Source organism: Fomitopsis serialis (genome assembly GCF_022376445.1).
Source record: "Fomitopsis serialis strain Sig1Antser10 chromosome Unknown B0H18scaffold_74, whole genome shotgun sequence".
Classification (NCBI taxonomy): Eukaryota; Fungi; Basidiomycota; class Agaricomycetes; order Polyporales; family Fomitopsidaceae; genus Fomitopsis; species Fomitopsis serialis.
In genome coordinates this window covers 178244-195479 of record NW_025955034.1, presented here as the reverse complement: position 1 = coordinate 195479, position 17236 = coordinate 178244, and the positions used below count along the sequence as shown (strand labels likewise).

Sequence of the window (17236 nt, the reverse complement as noted above, 5' to 3'; positions counted from 1 at the left end):
GAATACCAAGACAATATACCCAATGTGCGATGTCGGGATGACAGTGACCGGGTGCCTCCGTACATACCGACATCAGCTATACAGCAGCATCACGACCGTCGTCTGTTAGCAATACGTACGACGTCAGCAACAACTCCAACAATGACTGCGAAAAGCTACTCACCAGCACGTGTGTCGCAAACGCGACAGACGAGTAGGGCCAGGCTAGCAACTGGACTCCTTCCCGTAAGGACTTGTCAGTTCTGATCCACGTCGCGCCAAGTCATGCGCACCACGCGGAACCGGCTCACTAAGACAAGACTGCGGAGACGAACAGTCCGTCTCTTCGCGCAGCAATTTGATACCGGCAGGTTTACTTGCGAGACCCCTGAGCATCGCCTCGCCTGCCACCGTGACGGTATCTGCTGTGGACAGCAAAACGATTCCATTTGGCTCTAACGACAGGTATTAGGAAGGCATACCGACGAGCAGCAAAGCGACACTCACACATTCAGTTATGTACACATGCACTGAAGAGAAATGTTAGTGTAGTACCAAAATGCGGAATCGGCCCATGTCTCACCTCTAAAGAGCTGACGACAGTTGACGTGGCATGACATTTCCTCGCAAACCGCGTCAGCTGAGATGAGCACTGAAACTGGGCAAGGAAACGCACGTTCGGGCCAACGTAGTAGACTGCGAGTATAACCGTGTTAGCAATTGTTACGTGCGGCGAATTGACTCGACTCACAATGACGGAAACAGACTCTGTTCTATACATACAAGACGCATAGCAAGCAGGGTATAATGAGAGAGCAGAGGTGGTATTCGAGCGATAGAAAGCGGCGAGGGGGATGATGGCGGTAGAAGGCCAACAAGCCCAGCTTATATAGCTCGTGCCTTGGCAGAGCTGGTCCGTGCGTGCTCAAGCGCGCTACGTGTGTATCGCACCTTGCCGTGGCGCGTACCCAGCGCGGCCTCGTGTCCCCGCACCCCGTCGTGCGCTGGCGTCGCTTACCGGCTTCCAAGCTAGTACCTGAGCCGCACCAATTTCCGAGTCTGCCTACCGACTTTCCAATCGTCGGGAGGCAACGCGCGCGTTCTGATTGATGCATCACGTACGGGCGCCCTTGGAAGCGCCGCTCGGCTGTTGATCGCAAGCAACGCATTTCCCGCGGACGTACCTCTTGTAGGACTAGTAGACCTTCTCGCAAATACGACACAGGCCCTTTTGCTGCATTTCGGCGCACGTTTGAGCACTTACTGCGTCTAAGTCATTCAGAGGCATTAAACGAGGATATCATGACTCAACTCACGTACCACACCAGAGCAGAAAGCATAGCCAGCCCGAGAGCAGCAGGAGAGACGATCGCACAGACGCACGAAACTAGGCGCCCGTCTGCAGCGGTTGAGAGCCTCGTGTTTGGCGATCGGCCAGACGATCTCCAGCCACTCTGAGCCTCCGTTCCCTCCGTCTCGACTTGTCTTTGTCGTCCTACCTCTGCCACCTGCTCCCTCCGCCCGTCCCGCCAATTCTGTCTGCACAGATAGATTTGGGCTGCAGAGACGAGTCCGTCGATACGCGCAATGCCCGGGTACTGCTATGTCTACACTTCTGGGCGCGCGTTTTTGCTCGGGATCCACCATCTGACCTGCCACCTCGAGTCCCGCTTCCCCTCGCCTTCACGCCACCTCCTCACCCCGTATTTACCAGGTTTATTGCTACGAGAATGCAATGATACGCTGCGAAACTCCGTCCGAGGTCGTCCGGGACGAATCCGGGTACGGAATGTCGTATTCGGCGATGGTCTGCTCGCCACTACTCCAGAGCACCCCGGACCGCCTCCCTCGTGCGTCGTCTGGACACCGGTGGCCGTCGAATGACCACGCGAAATGGGTATGTACTGAATGCTAGCTCTGAGGCCGTGCGAGGCGTGGATTACGAAGAAATCGCACTGACATACGGGCTCGTCCGAGTCCCGGTCATATGCATAACACGAGCACAGCCGTTGGTTGCTGAACCAACCGGGCCTCCGCCGAGTAACGAGCTCATCCGCGTGTAAGTACCATTACACTTTTGCAAACGACGCTCTCATCACATACTGTCCAGTCCTGACGTCACGGACACGCCCTGCCGCCGGTCGGTTCCTCGCTCTCGTCAGCTCTGCGACAGCGGACACATTCTTCGACTGTAAGCGGCAAGCCACCGCGCGATCTCTCCGAATCTGCGCGCGCCGCTCTGGACGCCACTGATCGGGCTGTCACTCTACTAATCAGAGCCGATACGAGCTGACGGAACATTTCGATTTTGCTAGCTTTGCATGTTGTCCCGGGAAACAGGTTTCGGATATACTGCTACCGGGCTATTCGTACAGGTCTGTATGGAATGTCTCGTCGGCTGTCTGCTCTGATCAGTGCGCAAGTCCAAACACTCTGAACCATTCCCAGGCTGATCCGGCCCAGTACGCCCTCCTCGCTCGTCTACTGTTCTCGCTCTACGAATGGTCCTCTCGACTACAATTGACTCGACTCATATGCCTTTCAGTTCGAGTCTGTCAATGAAACAACGCCTAGAGCGGGCACGTGTTGGGCTCACCATCAGCGGACCGACCGCGCACGACACGGCGACAACGAGTTCATCCGTATGTAAGTACCATTACATGCTCTCATTACATACGACGTTCTCATCATGCCGTCACCAACTGTTCGGCCCCGACGTCTCCTACCGCCGTTCGTCGTTTCCGTCACCTCTGCGACAGCCGACACGTTCTCCCGCTGTAAGCGACGAGCCAAAGCGTGGCTTCTCCCTCTCCTCGCCCCGCTCCTTTGAGGCCACATATCCGCCCGTCGCTGGCTGGCTGCCGTAGTGCTACTTACCGGCTACAGGTCTGTGTCGAATGGCTCGGCGGATGCCTGCCCCAATGTGGGGAGGGCAGAACCCTCCGAACCGTGTCTTAGACTGGCCAGGTATGCCCCGTCTGCCTCGACTGTTGTGCCGTCTTTACTCATATCGCTCCAGACAGGCGCGCGCATCTACGATCGACTCGACTCGCGTACCTGCGAGCACATCGCCTTCCCGCCTTGGACTTCACCCGGATCGGCAAACTGGCCGCACACAATGCAACGAGCTGCTGCGGCTGGACGACAGGTGGGTCAGAGCGAGCAAGAGACGGGACGCGCGGCACGTACCGCGTAGCCCGTCAACGAGTCCCACTCTGCGGCTTGATCCGACCTCAGTGACGCTGCCGCCGCAGAGCTGCCAGTGATGTTGGCAAGCTCGGTATCTGGAAGTGGTGTAACATGTGGATCTATCGTGACCGCGGACCGCGGAAAGACGAGGCTGAGGGCAATGCAGGTCAGCGCGCGGGTACTATAGAAGGCCGCGGTCGAGAGAAGGCCGCGGCAGATCATGTGTGCCTTCGACAGTACTGGTGCGTGACGGAGCAGAGAGGAACGTCGACAGGGACTGTACAGCGAGGTGGGTTGGCCAGACAATTGGTACATGTCGGTAGGAGTGTTGGATGTGATGCGGCCACGAACACGTCGATGGCAGTCCTGAGCGGGCGAGAAGTGAAGTGGATACTTCAAGTTACGACACCAATGAGCGAGCGAAAGAAGGCGCCGACGACCCGAAACAGTGAAGAGCAAGACTGGCAGGGAAGTGTACTATATGGCATCCCGCAGCCTGTCAACAAACCAAACAGCATCGGGTGCTAGGGCGGCGATCAGCTTCGGAGATGATGGTTTCCCCGGTGTGACTGCATTTGATGTCGCTACTCGCTAGTAAGTCTAAATGAGGACATTCCGCATGATCTCTTGGGGGCAAAAGACGGGGATTTTTCTGCACGCTCTAGAGCTTCAGGGTGATCCTTGGTACCTCTTACATGATATAGCAGCTTCCTGAGACACACATGTGGTCCATGGATGAGCTCGTGATGGTTCGTCTATGGCCATAAGTGGTCCGAAGGATCATTGGCTGCTGCAAGAGCTGGAATAGGGCCGTGCAGTGTAGTATAGATGCTGAAGCTATACAGACCATTCTCGGAGACTTAGCTTTCGACTCAGGAAACAGAATGTAATAACCCTGTGATTCGTACAGAGCCATCCTGTTTACTACAGGCCACATCAGTTCGATCAGGCCAAGCTTTCTCGTCTGATCTCACATTGTCGACTTGCTTCGGAATTGAATGCAAGCGCGCAAGATTCACTAGTACATCGTGATCATTCACTCACATACTTCAGGTCAAGACAGTCCAGCCTTTATTACTGACACAGGCCAGCCAGATTGTTCATGGGCATGCATGACACTTGTTGATTGCTACAGAGCTCAACACTCACACTACCCATTTCTCGTCTCAGTATTGGCTAGGTACGAGCATCCTCATCGCCTCATGTACATGCCCTGGCGCGCGCTGATCCGAGTTGTCGCCGACTCGTCGGGCCAGGGTCTGCCTTCTTGTGGTGTCCACGTCGCACATAGCTACAGTAGCCGAGACATGTTCCCAGCCGACACTTACATTTCCCGGAACTCGACCACTCCGTCGTAGCCATCCTCTGAGCAGTTTCGTGCACCCGACGACGACGATCATCCCTCTCAGCACCATGGCGACAGCAGACCCACTCACAATGGTGATTCGCAGCCCACCTTCGCCGTCAATGCACTTCGCGGCCGCAACGACGCGGCCACGTCAACGCCGTATCCGCAGTCACCAGGCCCTCAGCGAACCCGCAACTCCTCGTGTTTCCCTGACCATCGCCACCCTCAGCCCGGCGTCGCGGGCGGAGCCCGCTCTCGCTCCTTGTACGGCTTACCGGCTCCAACCGATAGCCGTCACGACCGACAGGTGTTCGACGTCGACACCGGTGACCATCAGCAGGTCATGCATTGCTTGAGTGGGTGCCTGGTCACTCAGGGCGTCCTCGATCAGCACTCACCCATCTGCTGTCCAGGTGACCGCCGCCAGACGGCGACGATCTCCAGTTCCTCGCCGCGCCGGGATGGTTTTGGACTCCAACCGTGAGACAAGCACAGCCCGTCCAAGACGACGACGAGCTGGACTCTGTCCAGCGAGTCTTCAGCGTGAGCAGTCCTGGGCAGCGCAAGTGAGTACGCGGTTCATACAAGCCTACACGCCACTCACCCGCCGTTCTCCACTGAATGTAGCTGTCTCGCGACTCACCGTCTATCGAACGTCGCCGAACGGCGACGATCTCCAGTTCCTCGTCTCCCGAGGCAGTGTCGTGGACGGAAGGCTTCTCGGACCGTCCAACGGCAACAGCCAGCGAAACGGCGTCACCGTCTGCGATCGTCACTGACGACGACAGCCTGCAAGCCATTCGAAGTGAGCACATAGTCCGCAAGAACCTGCCGTGACACAGCGTACTTACTTGCACATGGTACAGCTGTCTCAGGTATCCGGGTTGTCTTGCGTCGACGCTGGACGTCCTCGGTCACACGTCGCGGTCCGCCCCTCGACACGCCTGGCAGCGCACTCGCCGGGCTCGTCCAATGGCGGAATAGCCTCCCCGTCAACGACCGCGAGTGCGCGCTGGATCTGGTGACCACAAATCTGCTCGACACTCACCGAGCCATTTCCGTCCTGCTGCCCGCCTGTCAGACGACGGCGATCTCCAGTTCCTCCACGCGTTCGGTCGACGACGCGGCTGCTGTGGTCGACGGTGAGCCGGAACCCGGAGGACGACGATGGTAGCCGGTTCCTGGATGCGCCCGGCTGAGTCCCAGGCTCGCCAGGCAGCCTGCAGCTGTACGCGGTGAACAAGCACCAGCGCGGGTGGCAGAGGAGTGAGTGAGTGAAGTTCCGGGTCTCGGACGATCCGCACGTCACTCACGTGCTTGCCGTCGACCGCCGCCGGACGACGACAATCTCGTCGGGCGTCTTGTGCGCGTCCGAGTTGGAAAAGCGGGCTGGAACCGACATGCCGCCGACGTACGTGGTCGGCGGGGATCAGCTCGTAAGCGACCACTCCCGGTCGCAGCTCCCCGCGTGCTGGTTGGGCAAATCGACGTGCCCGGTGGCCGTCCGACTCTCATGTGCGCCGGGGGTGACTTGCGTGTCGCCGGACTGGAAGGCCCCGCGAGGCGGATCTGTCGACACAATCGGTACGCGGACATTGCAGACGGATGGTGCATCCACTCACGCCCACGCAGTTTTCCACCTCCATGTTCCAGGACATGGCCTTGCGGTCTTGCGTGGTGGAACGCGGGTCGGGCTCCGGTCGTGAGGCCGAGTTGCGGGACGGTCACAGGCAAGTGACGACCGCGTCACCAGATCAACGACGATCCCGTCAAGTCAGCGATGAGTGCGAGCGAGCAGCAGCCGATCTGTTCAGCGGATTGTGCTCGGTGCCGCGAAACGCGGATGTTCGCGGAACGCAAGGTTGACTGGCGAAGAAGACACGACGTATCGCGATCCGGCGAGCAGGGTCTGTCTCAGTAAGTGGTGAGTGAGTGTACTGCATCCCGCGGAGCTGTACTGACCGTGTGTAGTGGTGCCGGGTTCGACCGGGGTGTCCAGGCGAGAGACGCTGGCAGGGTGATGACCGAAGACGACACGACGCATAGGGTTCCGGCGAGCGGAGTGGTCGGGTTTAGGTTCCCACACCCTGGCCCTACTCGTCTGTCGCGTTGGCGACGGTTCGGTAAGTGTTTGCTCTAGATTCGCGTGCAGCTCTACTTGGCAGGTGCTAGCGTCCATTGCGACTTGAATGTGGAGGTGGTAGCGAGGTTCTGGGCGGGGCGGGGCGGTGGACATGAAGATCGACGAAGACACGACACATCGCGTTCCGGCGAGCGGCGGCGTGTTCCTGCACGCGAGCCGTACTCGTCTGCCGCGTTATGGTGAGTGCTCATTCGGGATCACTTAGTGTTCCACTTACCGTGTGGCTGCGTAGACGTCCGGAATGCGGAGCACGCGGGGTTCTGGGTGCGAGGGCAAGCGTGTAGTAGGGAGACGGATGCTGGAGGGGACGTACGGTGGGGCGGACTGGATCTGAGCGCTGCTCGTCGTGTTCAGTGCCTCTCGTGCGGAGCTCACTTGGCGGCTCGGACGGGACTGCGCGGGGGGGCCATACGAGTCACTTGGAGAGAGCATGTACATAGGATGCCCTTGTGCGCGGAGAGGGGGAAGGGACGGGCGCCTACGCTGGGCAGCACACAGGAAGGGGACAGCTGGGTGTCGCCCTTGAGCGAGTAAATTGGACGCATACTCAGGCTTTCTGCCCGGTCGCTGGACATGCCCGCAGAGGCTGTCGCGCGCTCGGAGCAGACGCCGCGGCACGCGGGGACGCCAGAGCGCACGACGCCACGGAGCGCGTGTGGATGAGCGCAAGAGAGAGCACGCGCGGTGCAAGAGAGAGCACGGCGCACGGCGCAAGAGAGCAGGATAGACTCGCATGCGACGTGGCCCCGCCAACCAATCTCGATCGATCCTTCCTCGAGCGACGATCCCCAGGCACGGCCTCGGCGCTTACAGTCACGGGTACTCCGACTACCGCCGCAAGGGGTCGTGTGCACGCTCGCCGTGCGGTAGATACAGCCATCTGCGACTGCAGGTAGCCTCGCGCGCATGCTTCGTTGGTGCACAGTTGACAGCAGCCTGCCAGATGCGAACGACGGGCGCATGCGCCAACGCGCCGCCACAGGTTCCACTTCTCGTCCGCGCATCTCTATGATATTGCCATGACCCGCGTAGCCACACTCTGGATAAATACCCAGCGTCACCCAGTCCGGCTTCTCGACGAATCCCTTGCACGTCGACGTTCGCGTCCCAGGTTTAGTCCGCCACCAGCATCCCAGCCATGGCGTCTCACCTTGCCATGTACGACGGCGACAAGCATCTCTCCGACTCTTCTCTCGAGAAGAAGCTCGAGGACGATGTCGCCGTCGACGACGTTGAGCTTACCAAGGAGGTCGAGGCGATGGAGGACCGCATCGCCAACGACGAGGCCACCGAGGCTGAGTACCGAGTTGAGGAGGCCTACGAAGTCGCCGTCAAGGTAGCGCACAGCCATACCGTCTCTCGTACGCGTTCACTCACGTCCTCTACCCTAGGTCTTATCGGCGAGGGACGACCCCGAGCTACAGGCGGTAACCTTCCGCACAATCTTCCTTGGTCTTGGCTTCTCTGCATTCGGAGCGTAAGCATCACCGCCGGTCTGACAAAGACGCACGCCTGACTTTGATGCCACTATAGTGTGTTGGCGCAGATTTATTACTTCAAGCCCCAGACGCTCAACGTATCGGTGCTACTCCTGCTCATCCTGTCATACTGGTTCGGTAATGGAATGCACATGGCTCTGCCATCTCGTGGCTGGTGGCGCTGGGTGAACCCTGGTCCTTTCAACAGTGCGTATAGTGATATCGTCGTGGGGCGGAAACCAGTGGCTCATGTGCTCTTCTGTAGTCAAGGAGCACACGGCCATCATTATCATGTCTTCCACGGCTGCCACTTCCGCCGTCGCGATTCAGGTCATCTCCGTGCAGAACTGTAAGTCAGATTGCAGACAGTTATCGCTGAGTGAATTTCACTGATGCCGTTTGCAATAGTGTACTACAACAATGACATGGTGGGTCCCACGTCAAGCACTCCGCAGTTACCAGACGCTCACTGTCGCGCAGAATCCCGGAATTGCGATATTCACGTTGATCGGTTCGCAGCTGATTGGATATGGTTATGCCGGTCTGCTCTCTGAGGCACTTGTCCGTCCGACCAAGTGCTTCTGGCCCAATAACAGTGCGTTCGAGTTGACCGCATGTTGCGCACTGGCACGGTCACTGACGTTCGTCTTGCCCAGTCTACATCGCCAACCTGTTCCAGGCCCTCCATTATGACAGACAGATGACCTCTAAGCGTGTCCGCCTGTTCTGGACTGTCTTCGCTATCATGTTCTGCTGGGAAATCTTTCCTGAATGTGGGTCCAAGCCAATGTTTAGTCCGTGATCCTTGATACTGATGGTTTCTTGCCGATATGACAGGGATCTTCCCTGTCCTCAGCGGTGTCTCAATCTTCTGCTTGGCGGATAACCACTCGTCCGTCGTGCGGAACGTCTTCGGTGGCGCGTCCAACAACGAGGGCATGGGTCTACTCGCAGTATGCTTCGACTGGAACCTGGTCGGATCCAACTGCCTCTATTCGCCGCTCTGGCTGCAGCTCAACCAGGACATCGGTATCTTCCTGACGTATGCCCTCATGTCTGCCGTGTACTATGGCAACCTCTGGAATGCCAAGGACTTCCCGTTCATGAGCCAGGACATCTTCGCGGCGAACGGGTCCGTGTACGACCAGACCGCGCTGCTGAGCAACGGCAAGTTCAACGCGACCAAGTACGAGGAGCTCGGGCCCGCGTACTTCTCCTCGACGAACGCGCTCTACCTGATCACGTCGAACCTCTCGCTCGGCGCGGTCGTGACGCACATTGCGCTGTACCACTGGAACGACCTCAAGCCGTTCGTCATGTCGCTGAACCCGTGGAACAAGGAGGAGTACCTCGTTCACGACGTGCACTGGGAGAAGATGAAGGCGTACAAGCAGATCCCGCGCTGGTGGTACCTCGCCATCCTCCTCGCCGCGTACGGCATCGCGCAGGCGACCAACTACACTGGCGACTCCGGTCTGCCGTGGTGGGCCCTTACGATCCTCCTCTTCATCGGCTTCATCTTTTGTGCGCTGTACTCCACCCTTGCAGCCACCATCGGCTTCTCGGAGTTCAACACATCGGGTAACGGCTTCTTCCAGATGATCACCGGTGAGCTGTCTTTTATGCCCTGTTGGATTCTGCAGGATTGCTGACTGGCGAATCTTCCAGCGTACATGGTCCCCGGGCGCCCCGTCGCGAACATGTACGGCGCAATGTACGGCGCGCACCCTCTGCAGCAGGGCATCGCGTTCCTGCAGGACCTGAAGCTCGGGCAGTATTGCAAGCTCGCGCCGCGCGTGACGTTCTGCATGCAGATGGCGGGCACGGTCGTCGGCGCGATCCTCAACTACGTCATGATGCTGTCGATCATCAATGCGCAGCGCGACGCGCTCCTGTCGATCGCGGGCACGCGTCTGTGGTCCGGCCAGAACGCGCAGAGCTACAACTCGAACGCGATCGCGTGGGGCGCGCTCGCCCCGCAGATGTTCGGCGCGCACTCGACGTACAAGATGGTCCCCATCTCGCTCGCGATCGGGCTCTTCCTCCCGCTGCCGTTCTACCTCTGCGTGCGTGTTCCTCCGTGTTGGATTGCTATGATACGAAACTGACGTGGCGCGTGCAGTACCGCATCTGGCCCAAGGCCGGCTTCGAGAACCTGAACACGTCGATCATCATGCAGTACTCGTGCTACCTGTCCGTCGGCGTGAACACATCCGTGAACACGTCGATGGCGCTCGGGATACTGTCGCAGTGGTGGGTGCGCACGCGCTACCCGCGCTGGTTCACGAAGTACAACTACATCGTCGCGGCCGCGCTCGACGGCGGCACGCAGGTCATCGTCTTCATCCTCAACTTCGCCATCTTCGGCGCGGCGGGCAAGACGGTGGTCTTCCCGCAGTGGTGGGGGAACGACTTCAACCTGTCGGCGGACCGGTGTCTCGCGCCGCCGTCGTAGGGCGTGGGGTTTTCACTTGTGGACTTTTGACTTGGGCTTTGATGTAGCGTAGTATTCGGCGAGTTCACCTTGTGCTAGACGGTGGATGTGCGACGATAATGTACGAGAATTAGTGTACGTCCTTTACTCGCCATGACACGGGATGGATCCATAATGCACTCTCCATCTCTCTGGATCACGTCTGGATATGCCGAATCTTGACGCTTCCCAGAGAAATTCCAACGCAGCAAGTGCAGTGTCGTATTACTTTTACCCAGCAGGGATGGGAGACTGCCAACAACATACATCATTGCTTCATCATACCCCACTCTGTAGGTATACATGCGAACACAACGTAGGCAATCGCCTATGCCCCATTCGCCTCGTGCTCGACCGCCTCCGCCATCTCACCCAGAGTGTCGAACCTGAACGTCGCCTTCGACCCCTCGTCCCCATCCCAGCCAATGAGCGACCCCTTCCTCGAGATCCACGCCGTCGCCAAGCCTATCTCCCTCGACGGCTGCACGTCATGCGACACGCTCACCGCGACGACGAGGACCTGCTCCCGCGGGACGCCGAGCTCTGCCTCCACGCGGCGCAGCGCGTACTCGCGCGCACGCGGATCGGGCTTGTACGCGCCGGCGTCCTCCGCGGTGTAGACGGCCGAGAAGCGGAAGTGCGGCGCGTCGGACGGGCCCTCGAGCGCGCGCTGGGTGTGTGCGAAGGACGCGCGGTCGACGTTGGACAGGACCGTGAGCTTGAAGTGCTTGCTGAGCGTCGTGAGCGCGGCGATCGTGTCCGGGAAGGGCGGCCACCCGCCGATGCTCTGTCCGAACGCGGTGTGCGCGTCCGGGGACTCCGACGCGGACGCGGAGGACCCGACTGTAGTACCTTCGACGACCGCGCCGGTGCTGCTCTCGACGGTTGCGGCGGTGCTCCCGGAGGGTTCGGCGGGTGCGGAGAGGTTGTGGGCGCGCGCGTCGAGCTCGGCGTGGACTCGGGTGAGGAGCTCGCTGTAGCGCATGGTCGGGTAGCGGGTTTGGAGGTCGCGTTCGACGTTCTGGTACGCTGTCAGGGCGGCTTCGCGGGAGGCGAGGGGCGTGCCCGCGAGGATGGGCTTGAGACCGTGCACGATGCCTGACTCCCAATCCTGTGACATACATGAGCGATACATACGCCAAAAGCTGGCAAGAGAAGTAAGAAGGCGTAGAGATGGGGTACGTACAACGAGCGTTCCGTAGACGTCGAACATGATGACCTTGTAGTCAGTAAGACTGGGCGTACTAGACATAGTGATAGCGTGGATGTTCTTCAACAGCGGAGGTGAGCTGCGCGAGACAGTAGTAGGCTGTCTTTGGTCCTACATGATCTCACCGTCAGTTTATATCCGAGTTCTTCATTGCTCTCGGAGTCGATTACGCGCTTCCGGGTCCGGGCTCAGCGCTCAGCGCTCGGACTCGTCAAGGTACCGAGCGCACATTCAGCCCAGAGTCAAGGTGACTCACTAAGTAGAAGTAGAAGACTACTGTTCACCCTGTGCGGTTGTTGCTGCGACGGATCTGCGATGTTGGAAACAGTATTCGGAAACAGATTTGAGCGGGTGATCTCTGGCTTTACGCATCCCTCCCTTCATTAGACCACGTGATCGAGACGCGAAGAGCACGAGGCAACAAGAGGCGCGTCGACGGTCGGACTCGCGAGGGGCAGCGACAAAATCTAACTTCGGACGCATTGCAGGGTCTGCACGCATTCCCACCCTCGCCTCTTCCCACCTATCCTATCTCTCTGTGACGAACGTGCATGATCCTAATTACGACCAGCCATGAAATTTGCTAGGTGCGTCATTGTATGAGCCCTGACATGAGCGTGCTGCCTAGTCACTGGCAGTCTGTGTTGTCCTCCATGCTGACTTCAGTTCGAAACAATGTCAGGTATCTGGAGGAGACTCAGGTGTGTGCTGTATCGTACACTAGTTTGGGTGGCCCACCTCAGCACATGAATAGACTCCTGAGTGGAAAAAGGCGTATATGTGCGTACAATCGTTCAAATTCTTTGTGCGCCAGCGGCCTTCTGTCCCGGCTGGTAGCACGATCACTGCGCAGCTCTCGACATTGACATGAGGACCCCTGATTCTATGTGGGGACCTTCCAGGATCATGTCCGGACAAAAATGGCGATCTTACGCCCAAGGCTTGCCCAAAGATTGCACGAGATGTCTTGACTTTTCCTTAGGGCTCTACCGGTGGGCCCGTCATTTTAACTGTTGCCAAATCAATAGGCCTCTATATCCAGACCTGCACAAACGCGGAGTGTGCCGGTCTTGACATTCCCGTCAAAAACAACACTGTCTAGGGGCAGCAGACCGTGGCGGGTGGCTGAGGTCCAACGGCAGAGGGTGCGGATCACCTGAAGTCAAGGTTCCATGTCTTCTGCCTGCGTACAGGGTTTTGGCAAGGGCCTATCGTCGCGGAATCCTCGCCCTTCCGAGGTCCAGACAAAACTCAGGCCTACCGCCTCCGAGACCCCCAATAATGCCCGGATTCGATCAAGGTGTTCTCCCCAATCATCAGGGATCCTTTGACATGCTGCCTAAGCTGTGGCGTCTGTCACGAAGATGGATCGACCGGTAGCAGAGCATCGCCTGTCACTGACAGGTGGTCGCAAGTCAACAGGCACCCCTAGACACCCCCGCGCAGCATCCATTCCAAACTTGATACTATGCTTGAGCTGGAGCGCTTGCGTTTGTCGCGGCTCCAGGCCGCGACAGTACAGACCTTGTTGCACTGGAGGTTGGAGAGATCCAGCTATGCGGAGGTTGCGCGAGGGATGTCTGTTGATTTGCCACTGGCTGGGTCGTAGTGTACGGGCATTGTGCATTTGCTGCGACATTGTGTACATGTCGCCATTCGATCCTCCAGCGAATATGGCAAGCACGAAGCATTGAAAACTGAATTGTGTGTATAGTGACTACCGTGGTCTCAAGAAGAAGATCACCCTCATCAGGCGTGCGCAAGAGTCCGAACTGGACACAAGCATCGATGGCGCCACACCCCTCCTCCCGCTCACTCCCTCACAGAGCCGTCACCCCGATGCCGAAAAGGGGCCTTCGACATCCAGCCCACTTCGCACTACGCGCTTCAGCTCGGACGCCGCGGGGGCGAGCATGCCCTCGTCATCCCCGCCTCCTGAAGGCGACGAGGACATGCGCAGAGAGTCCTTCCCCGACTCAGAACCTGACGACGCCAGGCAGAGTCCGGTGCAGATCCACACCAGTGCGAGCCCGGGCCGCGCCAGCAGCGTCCTCCCGCGTCTCCGCAGGCGGACGACGACGGGCCTCTCCGTGACGGCGCACGCACGCAGTGTCTCTGGCTCTCAATCGATCGCGCACGAAGGTCACCCGAGGACGCCCGCCACGTCCATCCCTGTTACGCCGGGCTCGGCGAAGAAGACCTGGCCGTGGGCCGTGGGCGTGCACCCGCCGTTACGAGAGCTACTGCCCATGCTGCCGCCCGTGGCACGGTCGTTCTTTAATATGCTGGACGGGGAGCTGGACAAGGTGGAGAGCTTCTATTGCGCCAGGGAGCGCGAGCTGATGACGAGGTGGGTCTGCGCAGGGTCGACTGTGTGCGTATCAGTCAACTGACGGCTTGGATGGCAGGTACGAAATGCTGAAGCAGCAGCTGCAAGAGCTCAAGGACCACAGGCGGGCCTTCTACGTACGTCGCCACTCTCTCCCGTCTCTCACGCGCTCTGACTCTGCTCGCTCTTCTGGCTACCAGGAAGCACATCCGAAAGCAGGCATGGGCCCCGCGTGGTTCACCATGCCCGTGCGTTTCCGAACGCCGATCTCGCACCTCGGGCAGCGCGCCCGGGAGCACGACGCGCCGTCTACGCCCCGGCAGGGGAGCGACGAAGATGCAGGGGTAGAGAAGGCGATCACGATCGAGGCGCGCGTGATGAGCCCGCCGACGACGGCGACGACGACGCTGAATGACCTCGAGCACGAGGACGATGCGGGGAAGAAGGCATCCGTGCGGGCTACGGAGCGCGTGGAAGGTGCTGGTGCAGGGCCTAGTGCGCGGAAGAGCGAGGGTGAGGCGCAGCGCCCCAGCGTGCGCCTGCATGAGGGGTCGGCGGGCGCGAGGCATGACCCGGAGGAGTACCACGAGGCGAAGAAGAAACTGAAGAAGGCGATGCAGGAGTGCTATCGGTGTGTAGTGCGAATCTGGTTGAGCGTGCAAAGGCCTGACCAATTTGTGCAGAGGTCTTGAGGTGCTGAACAACTATAGGGTGAGTGTAATACGGTTCGTGGTGCCCAGTGGAGAGTTGACGTGCCTGTATTGCAGACGTTGAACCTCATTGGGTTCAGGAAGGCTTTGAAGAAGTTTGAAAAGGTCACGCACGTATGTTACGTTCTATGGGCTACACTGATCTTCGTCTCATCATATCTTCCGTTCTCGTAGATTCCTGCCATGCAAGCGTATACAATCGAGAAGATCGAGCCGAGTGCGATATCCTCGGGTGCGCGACTCGATGCCATGCTTCGTGAAATGGAGGATCTCTTCGCGGCTCGATTTGGTGAGGACAGTGTGCCCATAGCATCATCATGACTTATCACAGTTGTCATAGCTCGCGGCGACAAGAAACGTGCCCAAGCACGTCTACGCAGCGGGGCGATCCACAAGAGCCATCATTTCAGCACCTTCAGGTCTGGGCTACTTCTCGGCCTAGGAGTCCCTGCTCTTGTCGATGGCCTCTATCGAAGTGAGTGTGTTAGCTGCCTCGAGCACGTGAACAAGTATCACTGATGTCCACTACCTACAGGCTTTCAACCTGACACGCGAGCAGCGATACCGTCGTGGGACGGCCTGCTCTTCGTCTACGGCATCTTGGCCGTGCCTGTCATATTTTCGTATCTTATTGGTATCAATTTGCTTGTCTGGCACAATGCACGGATAAATTATGTCTTCATCTTTGGTGCGTTTGACGGATGCATTGATATACTTATCCTGCTGGTGGCGTGCTGATGTCTTGTCGTCTTCTCAAGAACTGGATGTACGGACAAAACTAGACCATAGAGAATACTTCGAGGTGCGTGGAAGACATTTGCTGCATTCACAGATCCTGAGCGTGTACTGCTGCAGATACCTGCATTGCTACTGTCCACCCTCTGCTACGCATTATGGCTCTCGTTCGCGCGTGTCGGTTCACATGCCGTCGGACCTTCATACTGGGCACTTCTATGGCTCGTGTGGGCGTTGTTCGTCTGGTTGAACCCGCTACCTATCCTCTTCAGACCTTCGCGATATTGGCTGGTCAAGAACCTTTATAGACAACTTACGTCAGGAGTACGACGTGTCGAGGTGCGTTTCTCTTCCTCACAGCGAACGCATGGAACTCCAAATAACGTTCACTGCTGTTGTTAGTTCCAAGACTTCTGGATGGGGTAAAGTCTTCTAACTCTCCTTACTCGGACTCTGGACTAAACATCTTCATAATGGCGCTCAGCGACCAATTCTGTAGCCTAGTGTTCACGCTTGCCGACTTGTGGTTCGCGGGATGCGCGTACAGCCACGAACTGAAGAACTGGCGTGTCTGCACGGCGGGGAGCAATTGGGGCCCGATGTTTGCCCTCGGCGCTCTACCCCTCTTCATTCGATTCGTTCAGAGCATCCGACGGTGGGTCGATTCGCGGCAGTGGACGCATCTAGTCAATGTGAGTGGCGTTTGACAGGTCTCTGCGGATGTCCGTTGCTGACATGGCGACGGAAGGCTGGAAAGTACGCAACGGGCGTTATATACTACATGACATACTACTTATGGAGAGCCGAAGGTGAGTTGGCTAGCCGGGTGGGTTTTCTACATGGCGTACGCTTATCATCCGGGGTGTAGGCGGTTCATATGGCCCGAGGTTTGTTCCTTGGTGTATCATGGGCATACTCTATGCCACATACGCCACCGCATGGGTGAGTTCAGCACAATTGCATTACAAAAGATGCGCCGTCTGAGTCTCATGTCTGTGAAGGACTTCCTCATGGATTGGTCATTCTTTCAACCTCACGCGAAATACCCTCTATTGCGATCAGAGATCTTATATACCTCCTGGCTACCCGTGAGCATTTCACATCTCTCGTGTTCAACACGTATATTTATCGTGTGGTGCAGGTTTACTACATAGCCATGGTGAGTGTTAAACATCATTTTCACTTTACCCGCACAGCTGACCTCGTCTGTAGATCACCAACATAATCATTCGATTCGAATTCGTCATGTACATCCCGCGGAGCGGCATTAATTACACAATACGCACGTTCATCGCAGCTATGTTAGAGATGCTCAGGAGATGGCAGTGGAACTTCTGTAAGTGCTTTCCGTGCAACCGACGTCTAGAGAGGCTAGGACCTGACACCGTTTCGCGAGCAGTCCGGCTGGAGAACGAACACCTGGGTAATATGGATCAATACCGCGTGACGCGCGAGGTCCCGCTGCCATATTCGTTCGACGACGCTGGTCAGGAGTCGGATGGTGGCGATGAAGACGAGGATGCGGATAGACGTAGTCAGTCAAGCTCCTGGCGGCGCCGTAGGTAGTTGGTCAATATCTACACCGGTAGGATGTATTCAGCAGCGGTGTCATCGTTCTTTGTGTAGCCAGTGCCTTTGCTCT

At 58.0% G+C, this 17236-nt stretch overlaps 6 protein-coding genes across 6 annotated transcripts; 3 read left to right on the top strand and 3 right to left on the bottom strand.

The window, feature by feature from the left end:
* Nucleotides 1–2859: 2859 nt before the first annotated feature.
* On the bottom strand, nucleotides 2860–5918 carry B0H18DRAFT_1122313 (uncharacterized protein; the record flags this gene model as incomplete). Its single annotated transcript, XM_048034491.1, has 8 exons — nucleotides 2860–3012; nucleotides 3072–3116; nucleotides 3169–3319; nucleotides 4792–4880; nucleotides 4915–5069; nucleotides 5121–5305; nucleotides 5473–5736; nucleotides 5830–5918. The coding sequence occupies 8 exons, from the start codon at nucleotides 5916–5918 to the stop codon at nucleotides 2860–2862; spliced, it is 1131 nt and encodes a 376-aa protein (XP_047889849.1).
* A 367-nt stretch (nucleotides 5919–6285) lies between these two features.
* B0H18DRAFT_1122312 (uncharacterized protein) lies at nucleotides 6286–7097 on the bottom strand (the record flags this gene model as incomplete). The annotated part of the gene is made up of 3 exons (XM_048034490.1): nucleotides 6286–6425; nucleotides 6479–6825; nucleotides 6877–7097. The coding sequence occupies 3 exons, from the start codon at nucleotides 7095–7097 to the stop codon at nucleotides 6286–6288; spliced, it is 708 nt and encodes a 235-aa protein (XP_047889848.1).
* Nucleotides 7098–7815: 718 nt separating this feature from the next.
* B0H18DRAFT_881578 (OPT oligopeptide transporter) lies at nucleotides 7816–10592 on the top strand (the record flags this gene model as incomplete). The annotated part of the gene is made up of 10 exons (XM_048040852.1): nucleotides 7816–7995; nucleotides 8051–8136; nucleotides 8193–8344; nucleotides 8403–8486; nucleotides 8546–8565; nucleotides 8618–8732; nucleotides 8794–8910; nucleotides 8975–9745; nucleotides 9806–10203; nucleotides 10260–10592. The coding sequence occupies 10 exons, from the start codon at nucleotides 7816–7818 to the stop codon at nucleotides 10590–10592; spliced, it is 2256 nt and encodes a 751-aa protein (XP_047889847.1).
* A 93-nt stretch (nucleotides 10593–10685) lies between these two features.
* On the bottom strand, nucleotides 10686–11872 carry B0H18DRAFT_623538 (haloalkanoic acid dehalogenase). Its single transcript, XM_048038823.1, has 2 exons — nucleotides 11797–11872; nucleotides 10686–11721 (listed from the first exon to the last, which is right to left on the bottom strand). The coding sequence occupies exons 1-2, from the start codon at nucleotides 11860–11862 to the stop codon at nucleotides 10939–10941; spliced, it is 849 nt and encodes a 282-aa protein (XP_047889846.1). The 5' UTR covers nucleotides 11863–11872; the 3' UTR covers nucleotides 10686–10938.
* A 3191-nt stretch (nucleotides 11873–15063) lies between these two features.
* Nucleotides 15064–15309, top strand: B0H18DRAFT_844325 (uncharacterized protein; the record flags this gene model as incomplete). The annotated part of the gene is made up of 2 exons (XM_048039535.1): nucleotides 15064–15148; nucleotides 15200–15309. Coding segments are annotated over 2 exons (195 nt in total), but the record flags the coding sequence as incomplete, so codon positions are not given.
* A 472-nt stretch (nucleotides 15310–15781) lies between these two features.
* B0H18DRAFT_1086557 (EXS-domain-containing protein) lies at nucleotides 15782–17160 on the top strand (the record flags this gene model as incomplete). Its single annotated transcript, XM_048032055.1, has 10 exons — nucleotides 15782–15819; nucleotides 15867–15933; nucleotides 15997–16016; nucleotides 16079–16286; nucleotides 16343–16403; nucleotides 16463–16536; nucleotides 16596–16682; nucleotides 16736–16753; nucleotides 16807–16930; nucleotides 16994–17160. 10 exons carry the CDS (start codon nucleotides 15782–15784, stop codon nucleotides 17158–17160), a joined length of 864 nt encoding a protein of 287 aa, XP_047889844.1.
* Between the last annotated feature and the right edge of the window lie 76 nt (nucleotides 17161–17236).